The 15,503-nt window shown below is 43.2% G+C and overlaps 1 protein-coding gene across 1 annotated transcript in view; it reads right to left on the minus strand.

Moving 5' to 3' along the window:
• Window positions 1–2,025: 2,025 nt before the first annotated feature.
• The window catches only part of hsf4 (heat shock transcription factor 4), a 68,439-nt gene continuing 54,961 nt past the window's right edge, over window positions 2,026–15,503 (minus strand). The window contains exons 7-13 of the mRNA XM_052028724.1: window positions 15,314–15,413; window positions 14,755–14,888; window positions 12,651–12,866; window positions 10,881–10,986; window positions 8,026–8,091; window positions 4,291–4,369; window positions 2,026–2,189 (exon numbers count right to left, since the gene is read on the minus strand). Coding sequence (XP_051884684.1) covers window positions 2,026–2,189; window positions 4,291–4,369; window positions 8,026–8,091; window positions 10,881–10,986; window positions 12,651–12,866; window positions 14,755–14,888; window positions 15,314–15,413 — 865 coding nt within the window. The remainder of the gene's footprint in view (window positions 2,190–4,290; window positions 4,370–8,025; window positions 8,092–10,880; window positions 10,987–12,650; window positions 12,867–14,754; window positions 14,889–15,313; window positions 15,414–15,503) is intronic.

Consider the following 15,503-nt stretch of genomic DNA (forward strand, 5'->3'; position numbering starts at 1 on the left):
CATACATAGAGTAAAGCAGCTGAACCTGAATGTACACATCAACCCCATCGGAGCCTGGGTGCCTCTGCCCGGCCTCCTGCCCCTGTGCGGTGGTAAGTGGAGGCAGCTGCAGTTGGCCTCAGACACTGACCTCCGGGCCTGCAAGGTTCAGCTCCGCACTGCGCCGTCTCAGCGTCACCTGTGGCAGTGCGGGATCAGCACTGTCATCCCACGGCGGGACCGAAAGCCTGTGCTGTACACAGCCGCCGGGGTAACAACTCTCCAAACCTGCAGTGTGTCAGGTTGCTGGACTTCCGTTTGACTTCTTTGGAGACAAACGTTCACAGCCGTGATGCCGACAGGCTGAGCTTGCAAGACGGAGTATGGAGCCTGCGTTCCCGCAGCTGGAACTCCACCCTGCTCCGATGGAAGCTGAAACATTGTCCATCAGATGCTGTGTCGGCAAGTGTTCCAACAGAGCTCGCGCGCACCTCCGTAATGGTTCTGTGCAGAGCCCTGTGCAGGACTCCTCCATCGTTTCAGTCAGGCCTGCTAATGCATTTTATTCTGCATGACCATGTGCCTCTTTTTTTCCTGCAAGGTGGTCCTTCACAGTCCTCATCAGAGGGACTCACCTTTTGGGGAGCTGACACCTGGGGGGTGGCCTTTCCTCAGGGCCCCATTGCAGCTCACTCACACCCAGCAGCTCACCACTGTAAGCCACCCTCCACCGGAGTGCCGGACTGAGTAACTGCATGTCTTTTCCTTCACCACCACCCAGACTGCAGTCCTGAGCTCGCTGTAAGGCAAAGGTCACCAGCGTAGGGTTGTGATGACAGGAGGGAGTGTCGGGAATAAAAACTGCATCTTTACAGGTTGTAAATCACAGCGATTGTAGGAAGGAGAAGTAGGATAGGATAAGATGGATTAGTTACAAGGATACCACCTTCCGTGGTTTCACCTCTGCTGTTGGTCAAGTATTTGGTTATGGCCGCTCCAATGATATAGCCTCCAGTCGTACTCTACATTACCTTCACGTTCCCTTACAATGATGGCCAACTTTCAATTTTTCTCTGCAGTGCCCTTTTAAGAATCGTGCAACACAGGCTCTCAGGTCAAGGGAATTTATCTACTTTTAGCCCCCTTAAAGTCTCCACTATTTTCCCCACAAGCAAAGCCACTTTAGCTCCCACGTGCAAAACAACGGCAGTGGAGACTGCAGACAGGCCTACAGGAACTGCCTTTTGAAATGAGAATAGGAAGTATACATAGCAAAGTTTTAATGATATTTTATAGAGGGGATCCTTAACTATTCTTATGCTGAGTTTACCTACATTTCTGTGAAAGATGGGACACAATTCAAAAAAAAAGCTGCTTCAACTTTTTTATTGAATGTGTAAAGATTTATCACAATAGCTCGGTCAAAAATAATCCAAATGGAGTATCAATATATCAAAGCCAACCTTCCAAGCTTTTAACCAATGCAAGTAGATAGAATGAAAAAGAAATCTGCTTTGTGTTGTGCTGCAATGTACAAATACAGAAATTATTACCATTCTTCGTCAGTAGATGTGTAACACACAAACAAGAATTCTGAAACAGAACCTGAAAAGATTAGGCAACACACAAGGCAAAAAGTGGTGGTAGACAAGATCTCTGCACTCTTACACAAAACCATCACAGGCTCATTTCCCTGCAAAGAACTCTTGATGCACAGAGGAGATTCTGCCACCCTGCCCCACCCACAAGTAACATCTACAATTTCCAGCAAGAATTCATCTCCTCCAATCCCAGTGAAGAGGAGGTCTATGGGGTAGGTGGATTGGGGGGGGTGGGGGGGTGGGTGCAGATTGAAAGATGAACAGAAGAAAGTGAGTTCCTTCAGCCAGTGCCACTGGGGACAGCAACTTGGTGGGTTTCACAATTCTCAGGATGCTCTCAAAGGTTTCTGTTTCCTGACGGAAGATCTGCTTTGTGTAAGCACCACGGTAGGGGCTAAGGCGTGAGATTCTGCCTTGCAAGGTGCTATGACGTGGGCCGTTTGCCTCAGAATTCCTCCTGTCCCACTTCAGCATCTGGGAAATAGGCAGTTGTCTCCTCAGTAAGCTCGAAGAGGGCTGCGTCACTGTCTAGGTTGGAGAGTTCCTGATTGATTGGAAGATGGGGGTCTGGAAGGAAATGCTGTGTAGTTTGTTGAAGATGTGGCTTTCCTGGAAATAATTAGAAAGAGGTCAGGGGATCACCAGCCATGTCAGCAAGGCCCTGAAGAAGTCACATAAAACTGAAACCAGCATAATGGAGGAAGGAAATATATCGAAACTGGAACTACAAACATGTCAACTTTCTTCACCTCCAGAAAGTGGGGTTTAATCCATGGCCAAAATAACAAAGGATTATTTAGTCAAACCCATCCTAAAACCAGAGATTATTAAATGGAAAAAATGAGCATGATTGGGTGGCACAGCTGGTAGAATCACTGTCTCACTGCTCCAGTGATCCTGGTTCAGCAACCTCCAGTGCTGTGTATATGGGGTTTGCACGTTCTCCTTGTGACAGTGTGGGTTTTCTCTGGGTGCTCCAGTTCCCTTTCACATCCCACAAATGTGTGGGTTGGTAGGTTAATTGGCCACTGTAGACTGCCCCAAGTGTGAAGAATCTGGGAGAAGTTGATTGGAATCTAGAAAGAATAAAACGTAGGGTAGGATCAGTGTAGAAACGAGAGCTTGATGATTGGTGTGGACTCGGTGGGTTGAAAGGTCTGTTTCCATGTTATATCTCTCTACGACTCTAATGTACCGGTTTGGTCTCTAAAGGGCAAGCAGATCTATTTCTAAGCCCCATCCAATTATCCCCAGAAGTGCTTGCTTGATAAGTGAGGGGAATGACGCATTCAGTGTCAGACATGATATATGTTTTACAGAAGGTAATTTATTTTATGAGACATTTATCTTTTCCTTTAATCTCTGGCCCAGCAAAGAAAGGCTTCTCTTGAAGATAATTTGGTAAGCATCTGCCCTGTGAATTTAGCCCCAGGATACTTGAGCTCACAGTGCAGAAACTGACCTCAATTGTGTGAGATCTGATTTATATCACTAATGAAATCTTAGCCTTTTGCCATGAGGTGTTCCGTCTTCTAATCTTATTTGGTCTGTAGAATTGCTAGTGCCCTCAATTAGTAGGGTGCAGGGGCAGGTACTCAAGGCTGACAGTGACATTTTGGGCAGATTGCATGCTTGAGAAATTGGTAACATTAGCAAGTATCATAATGCTAATATGAACACAATAAATGCATTTGTGGGTGACCTGGCAGTGCAAGGGTGTCAGCACTGAAATACTCTGCTGCTGTCATACCTTGTTTACTGACCCTGCTAAGAGAGGCAGCAGCCAGATAGAACCAGTGAAGAGTGGGCTATGTCTGTTCCCAAACTAAAGGATTCCAGCAGATTTACAATCATTTGTTTGCCTGCCAAGTGAGGTCAGCAGTACACGCATGTTTTAGTTCACTGCTTTTGAAAATGATTTTATAGTGCACACAGAAGCACAAGTGTCTTCAAATCCCAGGGAGGAGGAGCAACTGGAAGCTAAATTCAAGATTGCCTGGGCTTTGGTAAAATGGAGATTAAGCCACTCAGGTGTATGCCTTGGCAAGTTCCGTCAGATTTATATTCCGCCTACAGCCAGTCACATACAATCCATGCGTGGAGAAGAGTGTGGCACCAGTCTGGCTGAGATAAATTTGAAGTAAAGTTAACCTGTTTCTTCATCAATTTCTCTTGGTTGTTGTTCTCTCTCACCACTTTCTCATTCACACATACATGGACACTCCCACCACCAGTATATCTTTAATCTGAAAATCTTTGGCTTGTTTAAAGCATTGGATGGTGTCCCAGAGTATAAACAGATACCCAGCCACTTCCCTATTGCTTACAAGTATACATCTGCTTTCACAAAGGGCTAATATTCTTTGTACAACAATATGAATGCGAACAGTAGCATGGCAGATGCTGACCTAGAGAATAAAGATCAAGACAAATCCTGCTTAACAGAATGTTGTTCTACTTGCATAATAGGGACAAGCCACTGATAAGACCACCTAGTTAGGTTCTTGCAATCTGGGCTAGAAATTCTTTGCCATAAGTTTTTGTGTGCTGCATGGGTGACTAGTAAAACCTGCTAAATTGGAAACTGATATACACAAACAAGATCTGAGATCAGTTAGTAGCTGTGATCAAGAGATTGTGGACTTAACTGAGCAAGTTTTCTGTAGAAGCTGAATGCACTGTTACCAGAAATCAGTTGTAACTGATTTACCTGAGTTTGCTCCACATTTCAGGACTTTGTTGGACGGTTCAATTGGCCTCAGCTCTGGGTCCACAATAAGTTTCTGGATCTGGAAAATCATAAACCATACCTTTCAGTCAGAACTTGGTGACTGGTTATTGCTTGTTACAAAGGAGTGGTGCAATGTTTTACAACCTAACCATTTATTGTATTACCAAATACACAGTCACCTCTATTACCTGAGAACAAGTGTTAGGGGGTGTGTGACCATTATAGAATTTGTCAGTAAACTCACCCACTTGGCTATTTTTGGACTGAATTTCACAGGCAGAATACCTCATAGGTATTTCTACAACACAAAAATAGATACTTAATGAAAAACCCACAACATTATGTATCTCGTAATCTCACTTGTTTTATTTTATATAATTTTAATGGAAGAACTTTACTGGGGGCTTGGAGAGCCTGCAGTGAGGTGGAATAATTAGACTGAGTTTTCAAGGACTACTTTCTCTATCTTATTATTCTGTAGTTCCATTAAATGTGGAGAGTGTTTTTGTTTTACATTTAATGATAATGTGACCCTCCTCACTTCTGAAGAAGTGAATTTCCTTTAAGAGAAGCTACTCTATATGATGATTGAAAGTGGAAAAGCAAACCTGTATATTTTTCAAATGTAGAGCATCAAAATGACATTATGTTCCATCTCTTTAAATAAAACAAATGGAAATTCTGTGAGTCCCTCTCTCACTGTTCTCCCACTGTTATTTCTACTGCTCTTTGAGCCTTACCAGCCCGTCTCACTACTCTCCCTCACCTCTTTACGCTGCCTGTCTTCCCTCTACACTCTCAGTCCTGATGCAGGGTCTCGACCCGAAACATCAACCATCTCTCTGCCTCCACAGATGCTGCCTGACCCGCTGAGTTCCTCCAGCAGTTTGTTTCTCACACCAGTCAGTTCTAGGCTGGCTAAGATTCTTCTAGGATGTGAGTGTTTGCTGAAGGATATTCTCATGGTGCCTCTTCCACAGTTGGTGTACGGTATAGGCAGATCAAAGACTGACACAAAAACAAAAGAAAATTTGCCTTTGAAGTGTAACAAATACAAGTGTTCCACTTAAATTTTACACATGGTTTGAAACTCAGTTTTTCCCTCTCCTCACATTTAGTCTCACTGTCCTTCTTTCGTGTCTGGGGGTGATGCCAAACATTAACATGTAGCTGGCTTCTGTCTATACTTCAGTGATGTTAGAAACTATATGACCATAAGATACAGGAACAGAATAAGGCCACTTGGCCCATTGAATCTGCTCTGCCATTCAAGCATGGCTGATTTTTTCAACCCCCCTCTCCCGCCTTCTCCCCATAACCCTTAACCCCCCCTTGCCAATCAAGAACCTACCAATCTCTGCCTTAAATACACTGAATGACTTGGCCTCCACAGCCGTCTGTGGCAATAAATTCCACAGATTCACCACCCTATGGCTGAAGAAATTCCTCCTCATCTCAGTTCTGAAGGGATGTCCCTTTATTCTGAGGCTGTGCGCTCGGATCCTGGACTCTCCTACTAATGGAAACATCCTCTTCACATCCACTCTGTCCAGACCTTTCAGCATCCGGTAGGTCTCAAGGAGATCTCCCCTCATCCTTCTGAACTCCATCGAGTACAGGCCCAGAGCCATCAAACGCTCCTCATATGTTAAAGCCTTTCATTCCTGGGATCATTCTTCTCAACCTCCTCTGGATCCTCTCCAGGGCCAGCAAATCTTTCCTTAAATATGGGGCCCAAAATTGCTCACAATATTCCAGAAATGTGGTCTGACCCATGCCTTATAAAGCCTCAGCAGTACATCCTTACCTTTATATTCTAGTCCTCTTGAAATGAATGCTAACATTGCATTTGTCTTCTTTACTACCAACTCAACCTGCAAGTTTAACCTTGAAGAAATCCTGCACTAGGACTCCCAAGTCTCTTCACAGCTCTGATTTCTGAATTCACTCCCTGTTTAGAAAATAGTCTACATCTTTATCCTTCCTATCAAAGTGCATAACCCCACACTTCCCTACACTGTATTCTGTCTGCCACTTTTTTGCCCATTCTCCCAAAACTTCCAAGTCCTTCTGCAGACTCCCTGCCTCTGTGACACTACCTGACACACTGCCTTTCCACCTATCTTGGTATCATCTGCAAACTTGGCCACAAACAGTTCCTTCATCCAGATAATTAATGTATAAAGTGAAAAGTTGAGGTCCCAACACTGACCCCTGTAGAACTCCACTACTCACCAGCAACCATCCTGAAAACGACCCCTTTATCCCCACTCTCTGACTTCCGTCAGTCAACCAATCTTCTATCCATGCTAGTACCTTGCCTCTAACACCACCTCTTATCTTGTTTAGCAGCCTTGTGTGCAGCACCTTGTCAAAGGCCTTCTGAAAATCCAAGTAAATAACATCCACCGACTCTCCTTTGTCTAACCTGCTTGTCAACTCCTCAAAGAATTTTAACAGATTTGTCAGGCAAGATCTCCCTTAACTAAACCGTGCTGACTTCATCCTATTTTTAGTCATATACTTCCAAGTACTCCAAAATTTCATCCTTAATAATGGACTCTAAAATTTTACCAACCACCGAGGTCAGACTAACCAGTCTATAAATTATTGTCTTTTGCCTCCCTCCTTTCTTAAACAGGAGTGTCACATCTACAGTTTTCCAGTCCTCTGGAACCCTCCAAGTCCAGTGATTCTTGAAAATCACTGCTAATGCCTCCACAATCTCTTCAACTACCTCTTGCAGAACTCTGGGAACCATAGGGATAAATCTGATGAAGTCCTCACCCAATGTGAAGTCCCAAATGAAGGACTGGAGATAATAATAGCAATTGTAACAACAACAAGAAGATATTAATTTAAACAGTGTGTCTGGGGTAAATATGCATAGTATGCGCTGGCTTTATTACGGGAATATTATCCCATTATTATGTTCCAGAGTGGCATTTTGTGAACTGACATTTTGCTAGTGCAAGAGAAAAGAAAATACCCAGATTGTTGTAAAATCTCAGCCAGTTCACCAGAGGAAACCATGTCACCTCTTACCCCTACCCTGGCTACAAATGAAACTTGTTCACATTATGTGACTTGATGCCTTGTGACGTTCCCCAGAAAGCTGCCAACCACTAAGGGTGACTCGAGATAGATAACAAAACCTTGCCAGTGTTGCCCACAGTATAAAGATAATAAAAATAGGAGCCACCTTACTGTTCTCTCCTTAACTCCCAAATGCTCTCAATTTTAATACAGTGACTAGTGTTCTTCCCAATCTCAGACTATCCATTCCCTTGAATCCCACTCTTTTGCATAACATCTCATAACATACTTTGCTAATGAAATCATAAGGGAATGTATGATCTCTCATAATTAACCACTTTTACTTTTTACTTTCCTTCTAACTGAATCACTGAGTTAGAACCTCTTTAATTTTCTGCAAATCAGAGATTAAAGCACATAGCAGGTCATGGGAGCTTGATTATTCCTCCTTGCAGAGAAAATTTCCTGGATAGCTGAAGAATTGCCAGGAATTCTTTGTGTCATTGTACACTTACATCAGATCGAGGAATAGTGTTCCACTCTGTGGAGGTTTGACCAGGTTCACACGCTCTGTAAAGACTGAGCAGTGAGGAACTGCGACATTAACTGATTTTTCCTCTTTAATCAGATCCTCAATCCTATATCAGATGTATTTACTTATTCCAGAGTTATCCTTACCATTGCAAGGTTTGCCTCCATATCAGATAGGTTCAGTTCATTCAGAGGGAGATTTGGGTTAAAGATCTGCAAGGCAAAGGAATAATTTAAGAAAATGAGGATGTTTGACTATTTTCTACACTCCCACATAAAGAGTGAATCCCAGTGAATAAAGCAACAGAATGCCTTTGGCAGAGTGTCCGTTGTTGGAGGAAGGTCCCCAGTAATCAACAGTGACACACACAATAAAGAATTGGGAAAGGAGAAGAAAGAAGTGTTTTGTTTGTGAGACCCACATTACAGGATCTCCAGAATCCAATTGTAGGTGGGTTCCAGGGGATTCCAACACCTCATTTGCAGAGATGCTCAGCTTTAAGATACAGTTCAGTCTGACAAGGACAGTTGGGGTAAGAAGAGCTTTCTAACTACATCTCTCTCTCTCTCAATTGCATGTCACTGGTTATTCCTTCTCTGAACAATCCCCTCCCCTGCCTTATACTCTTTAAATCCTTCACATTATCAGCTTTTATTCTCACTCCCAATGCACACTCCACTCTTGCTTGTTGCCATCACAGCAGGCATCAAGAGCAATGTTTCCAGGGACAGATCTTTCCCTGCTCAGCATGCCAGTAACCAGCCTGGAGAGCCCTCCTTCCCAATACACATCTCAAATGTTGAGGCTGCTGCTGTTGGTACAATTGTCGCTGGTCCTCTTCCTCCATCTAAAACAAGAATGACACCTTTGACGAGCTTATTGATGGTGTTGAAGTAGGAAAAGCCCTTTCCAAAATATAGAAAGAGCCCCCAATATCTAGAAGGACAAAGGAAACAGATGCATGGAAATGACACAACCTCCAAGTCACATAAACGGAGAGGTCCAGTACAGTAGATCACTTGAACCGACAGATTTACACTGGATTTTTCATAGGGAAATCCAGTTAGCCCCAATCTTTCACACTCTATTTGTTTCCCTGCAACCTTTTTTTTCCTTTAAATAGTTATCCAATTCCCCTTTCAGGGCAACTACCAATTGTGTTTCCAGAACCCCATCAGACAGAATTTACATATCCTAACGACTCATTGCACAAGAGTTATTTTCCTTATGTCACTCTTGGTTCTCCAAATTATTTTACTCATGTCACTCTTGTCTCACTCTTAGACAATCACCTTAAATTCATGCCATTCTGCAGGCAACGGAGGCACTTTCTCTTTATTCACAATATGTAAATCTTTTAGGATTTTAAACACATTCAAATCTCATAAAGCCACCTGTGCTTCAAGGGAAAAGTTCACCTTCTTCCGTCTAGTCACATAATCATAATCCCTTATCCCTGGAGCTATTCTAGTTAATCCCTTCCATATCCTCAAGATGCACATCCTTCCTAAAGTGTGATTCCCACAATTAGATTTCAGTTCGAGATGCATTAAACAGGGTTAGCTTAAAGTCCTGACCTCTGTGCCTTCACAAATGGAGAACAGGACCCTGACCATAGAACAGTACAGCACAGGAACAGGCCCTTCGGCCCATGATGTTGTGCCGAACTAGTTAAACTAGTGATTAAATGCTTTACTAAATAATCCCTTCTGCCTACACAATGTCCATACCCCTCCATTCTCTGCACATTCGTGTGCCTGTCTAAGAACCTTTTAAGCACCTCTGTCGTATTTGCCTCCACCACCACCCCTGGCAGTGCATTCCAGGCACCCACCACTCTCTTTATAAAAAACCTGCCCCACACATCTCCTTTGAACTTACCCTCTCTCACCTTAAATGCATGCTCTCTGATATTAGATAGTTCGACCCTGGGAAAAAGGTAACGCCTGTCCACCCTATCTATGCCTCTCATAATCTTATAAACTTCTGTCAGGTCTCCCCTCAGCCTCATCCACTCCATCAGCTTTATTTACAGGTGTTAACGTGTCCTGCCACCTCTGTGAGCAATGACTTGTGAGCAAGCACCCCACGGTTTATTCTTGTTTCCCCTTTAAAATTGTACTTTTTGGTGTTGATCATCTAACCTCATTCTTTCTACCTAAATGCATCACCTCACACTTTTCTGTATTGGATTTCACAAGCCACGTGGCTGCCATTCCACCAGCCTGTCTACATCCTTTATAACTATCTTCCTCCGTGTTAAGTATACTTCCACACTTCATCTCACATCATACTTCACATTTAGAAATGTTGCTCCGATCCCCAGAACTCCAAGTCACATCATCCAATTGCTTCCAATGTTTCAGGCTTATCTTCCTGCATCTTTGGACTGGTCTCAGTGCAATCACATGGAAAATTGTTATTTTTTTTAAAACCAGTCTCAAAACAGACCTTCAGTTGTACATTTAGTCTAATCGGTTCAGTACTGACACACATGGGTAAGTGAGGCAGCCACAGAATAGCCCAGGTGAAAGTTGCCATATAACATGCCCTAAAAATTTCAAGCAGATTCATGCTCAGACTGGGAGCCTTGCAGGCAATGCCAGTGTTTACTGCCCAGACCTGAATGCCTTGAGACTGGTGATGTGCATTTTTTTAGCCCACTGCAATGGGCAATGAAGTCAGGGGGGTTGTTGCAGGATTTTGATCTGAATGACAATGAAATATCGCCGACGTGCATCCAAGTCAGGATGATATGATTCTTGGAGATTCTCGCATTCTCACGCACTCACTACACTTACGCCTCTGGGTGGTGTAGGTCATGGGTTCGGCAGGGTTGCTGCAGTCCATCCTGTGGCAAGTACACGATGCTGCCATGGTATACTGATAGTGGAGAGGGTGTAGGAGTTAACGACCTTCTCAACTCCTGGGATGCTGAAATTATAGCTCTGCTTCGACCCCAAGTCCAAATCCTATCAGAGACCTAGTGGCCAGAACTTACGTGCATGATGGTGGAATGCTCCAGACTGTACTGCTGGCTTCCAAGCAGTGAGTGCAAACCATCCATGTTCATCTCAGTGCTCTGTATGTGGTCGGACGCCTCGTTCCTGTAAACCCAAAAAACTCTTTACAAAGGGACAGCTGTGGGCGTGGAATATCAATCGATGACTGCCAGCTCATTACGTGACTGAAATGATCTAGAATTTACCTCACTGAAACGTGCCCCCAGCCTAACACTCTGGTATTCTTTTTATGCATCACACAAGCCTCCTCTGAGCTACTTCAATTTTAATCCTTTCAGTATATTCTTCCACTCCTTTCTCCCCCACACATTAATCCAGCTTCACATTGAAACATTTATAGTATTTAACTCAACTGTTCAGCTCCTTTTGTTCTTTCTCCTGCAACTCTGAAAATAACCATCGCATGGATGATCCTTACTGGGAAACTGCTGACATTGACATTCAGGACTGTATAACCCCAATTCCAAATCCAGGAGAATGGGACTAGCTCAGATAGACATCTTGGTTGACATGGACGAGTTGGGCCAAAGGGCCTGTTTCCATGCTACGTAACTCTATGATTCTATACAAGCTCAGTGAACTAGGAAAGGAGGGTTCTATGATGTGAACCATGCCCTACAGTTCTCAAACTTCACATCATGGCCTGTTGAAAGTGGATTGGAGTCAATGCAAATTTCCCTTGAGGAAATAAAATGAACAGAGGTTTGGATATCCCAGTGCATTTTCCTGGATCTCTTAGTGACTGGGCATTAACAGGAGGCCATTTATTTCTGCGTTAGTTAAAGAGTGTCACAGACAGAAAGTTATAATGTGGTTAGAGAGAGAATCGAAGAATCAGGCAAATCTATAGTGTTAGAGGTTAGAAACCTTGTGTTTTATTGACATTGATAGAAAGTTTGGGCTGGGGGAGAGCTCATACCTCTGCTTCAAGATGCAGTTACTATAGTCGTTTATATCAGTCACATAGTCTCCTCCTGTCAGTGCAGGGCTGTCATTGAATGTTAATGTGCCTGGGTAGCCTTTAAAAGAACTGGGTTTGAAAATATGGGGCACGAGGTGTCTCGGGAGCCTGCAACCTCATAACGCGAACTTCAGTGAGTGCATGTAAAAGGGCTGTTTGTAGAGAGGAAGAAGTTAGCAGAATGTCCCGACTAGCAACATATTTATGGAAAAACAATGGACTAAGTATTGTGAAATAACACCACCCAGTCCTTTATCTTCGCTCCTGGGATCAATGAACGGGGAATTGTAGGCAGGTTTCCCAGATGCAAATTCTTCATTGGATAGGGGCTCAGAAGTGGTCTTCCCTTCCAAAGGACAATGTTCTGACAGCTGTGAACCCTGCCATGCAGGGAACACCACAGATTTACACAATAAACATTGCGCTGGTTAGCCTAGCCAGAGTGTGCTTCATCATTCTCAGAGTCAGGTATCAACCTAGAAACTCAGCCCAATGAGAAACAGAAGAGATGGACTGATGCCTTCCATTAAATATGTGCAAATTCAAAGACCTTACTGTGGAAAGGGGCTGCAGAACAATAATGGCCCAGATTTCTGTTTATTTATGGAATGTGCTGTTCTAACACAAAGTCGTGATCCTGTTTAGAACATGTTCCTATCCTTTAAATGAACTTCAATTGCTCATTGATTCTCCTGTTGCTCTGTGATAAAATTGAGTGCCGTATTAAAAATCATGTTTGCTCTAGAAACAATACCATTTTTCTTATCATCATTGTGCGAAGACTCACCTCTCTACAGCAGTGGTCCTCCCTCTCCTATCCGTGTGCTGCACTGTGTTGCAGTTGGGTCTGCCCTCCAGAACAGACTCAACTACTGAGACTGGTAACACAGGAGGTTCCAGACATGCAGTACATGGATTCCCCGGAACCATTGTGTCCGCTTGGACCTGGACTCCAATCCCTGGACTAGCCGGCTCCTCCTTAATAGCCATCAGGCATTTTTCCCTGTATATATTGAGACAATTAAAAAATAAGGTTGAGGTTCTCTTGAATCCAGATTGTACCATCACATTTATTATATCAAACACACAGAAATACAATGTAATTGTAGTTTAGAACGTGGATACTTAAGCACCACACCACAACAACTAGTACCCTAGAAGAATAAGTGAACTGTATTCCATAACGTTTATCCTTGTTTATCATAATGAGCCATCGTTTTCACCAGCTTCAGAGTCAATTCAGAGTATAGAATTAATCCACTGTCCAATTTCAAAAAGGGAGCTGGAATTAGAATTTCTCACACAGAGGAGGATTCACAATTGCAGGCAAACTCCCAGGTAACTTTCTAACTTCCTATCGGCAGATGACTTTGGAGGACCAACAACAAAAAGAGTTAGATATAACTTCAACCTTTTTATGTAACTTACACATTCTGCAGTAAAGCAAAGTACTAATTGTGTACATGAACATGAATTTCTTCCTTTCTACCTGGGCTGCTCAGCTTCTCCCCAGCTGGGATAGAAAAATTTCTGTATTCAATCACAGACGCAAACAGCTCATTAACACAGGAGCAGTTACACTCTCTTAGAGTGAATCTGAGCTGAGGGGAATCGGGAATAGATCTGGTTATAACATTATGTAATTAATATAAAGTTTTAATCAACACTGTTGTTAAAATTTCCTGCACTTGCTATAATAAATTTATAACTTTAGATTTTTTTTAAATTAAGGAAGACGTGCATTTACATCACTCCTTTCCTGACCAAATGCCCATTTGGAAGTATGGCCAAAGTTATACTTTGGAATTCTGAGAGCCAATTTGAATGCAGCAAACAGTTGCAAACAGGAATATGAGAAGGTAATTTTGTACGGGCATTGGTTGAAGAACAAATTTTATCATCAGGTCAGTAAGATAACATCCATACTCTTCAAATAATGTTGCAGGATTTCTACCATCTGAGAGGGTAGGTGGGACTTGCTTTATACGATAAGATTGCTTTATTAGTCACATGTACATCAAAACACACAGTGAAATACATCTTTAGCGTAGAATGTTCTGGGGGCAGCCCGCAAGTGTCACCACTCTTCCAGCGCCATCATAGCATGCCCATGGCTCCTAACCCATAAGTCTTTGGAATGTGAGAGGAAACCGGAGCACCCGGAGAAAACCCACGCAGACACGGGGAGAACATGCAAACTCCTTACAGACAGCGGCCGGAATTGAACCCAGGTCGCTGGTGCTGTAATAGTGTTACATTTAACAGATGGCTCCTCTGAATCTGTACCACCCTCTCTGTTTTCCACTGGATCACGTGTCTAAGTTTCTGAAGTGGGCTTTGAGGCTACAACCTTGGGGTGGCAAGGTAGCGTAGCGGTTAGCATAACACTATTACAGCGCCAGCGGGTTCAATTCCCGTTGCTGTCTATAAGGATTTTGCACGTTCTCCCCATGACCGCGTGGGTTTCCTCTGGGTGCTCCGGTTTCCTCCCACATTCCAAAAACGTATGGGTTAGTAAGTTAACATGGGTGTAATTGGGCAGCGCGGGCTCCTTGTGCCGGAAGAGCCTGTTACCATGCTGTATAAATAACATTTTAAAAGTTTTAACCTTTAAGACTCAAGAGTGTCCATAACATCAGGGGCTAATGAGCTGATGCCTTTTTACGTGAAAACTTGCATTAAGATGAACTAGGATGGGCTATTTTTCAAACTCGCATGTCAATGCAGCATGAAATGGGCAGGCTAGGAAGCATTCGTGTGGATGCAGCTTTTCCCATTTTGTTGCTTAACCCTCATTAAGAGCAGCAGTGACAGGTATAAAGGAGGGCAACTTCCTTCCTTCTCCCAATATGCTAAGCAGTCTAATTATACTCGTACTGCCAATGACCCACCTCTGCTCCTTCCCCGCAGGTTGAATGGTAGCACCACTGGGCTGGGGGAGCTCTGTGATGTCGGAAATGATTGGCCCTCCAGGGACTGGGCTGTTGGCGTAGGCATTGGAGCACAAGGCAGCTTCTGTGGACGGCTGGAATATTGACCAATTTAACAACATTACCAATGAAACAGAAGTAGCATTTGTAAAACCATTATTAACAATTAGCCCAGACCTGGAAGTATTCCTGTTCATTGCAGACAAGGGGAACAGAAACCTACTGATAAGTCCATGCAGACAAATTGACTAAACATAACAATGAAGTTTAGTTAGCCCAAGGAGAAACAGTCCTCCTATGCTCACTACATAGGCTTGTGAAAGAAGATTGAGCTCTCAGTGAACAGGGATACCCATTGAACCAAACTTCAGTAAGACGAGGAGTAAAATATAGAAGCTGTCTCATTTATTGGAAGCTACTGATTATCAGTACTTATAACCTAATCTTAGCTGCAGTGAATGGGGCAATCACACTGAGACTAACTGCTTTATTTTAACAGAATTGTTTTAATGCCACATACCGACTGAATGAAATATGGATCCTGAAGAGGTTCTATTGATAGATGTCGACCGTATTTAGTTACAGGAGGCGAAGAACTGTTGTCATCCAACATCAGAGGTCTACAAGATGAAGAGTGAGATTGATCCAACCTAGGACTTTGAACTTATATTGTATTAAATCCTTCAGAACATCACATCAGGAATGCAGTT

This window comes from Pristis pectinata, chromosome 13 (assembly GCF_009764475.1).
Source record: "Pristis pectinata isolate sPriPec2 chromosome 13, sPriPec2.1.pri, whole genome shotgun sequence".
Classification (NCBI taxonomy): Eukaryota; Metazoa; Chordata; class Chondrichthyes; order Rhinopristiformes; family Pristidae; genus Pristis; species Pristis pectinata.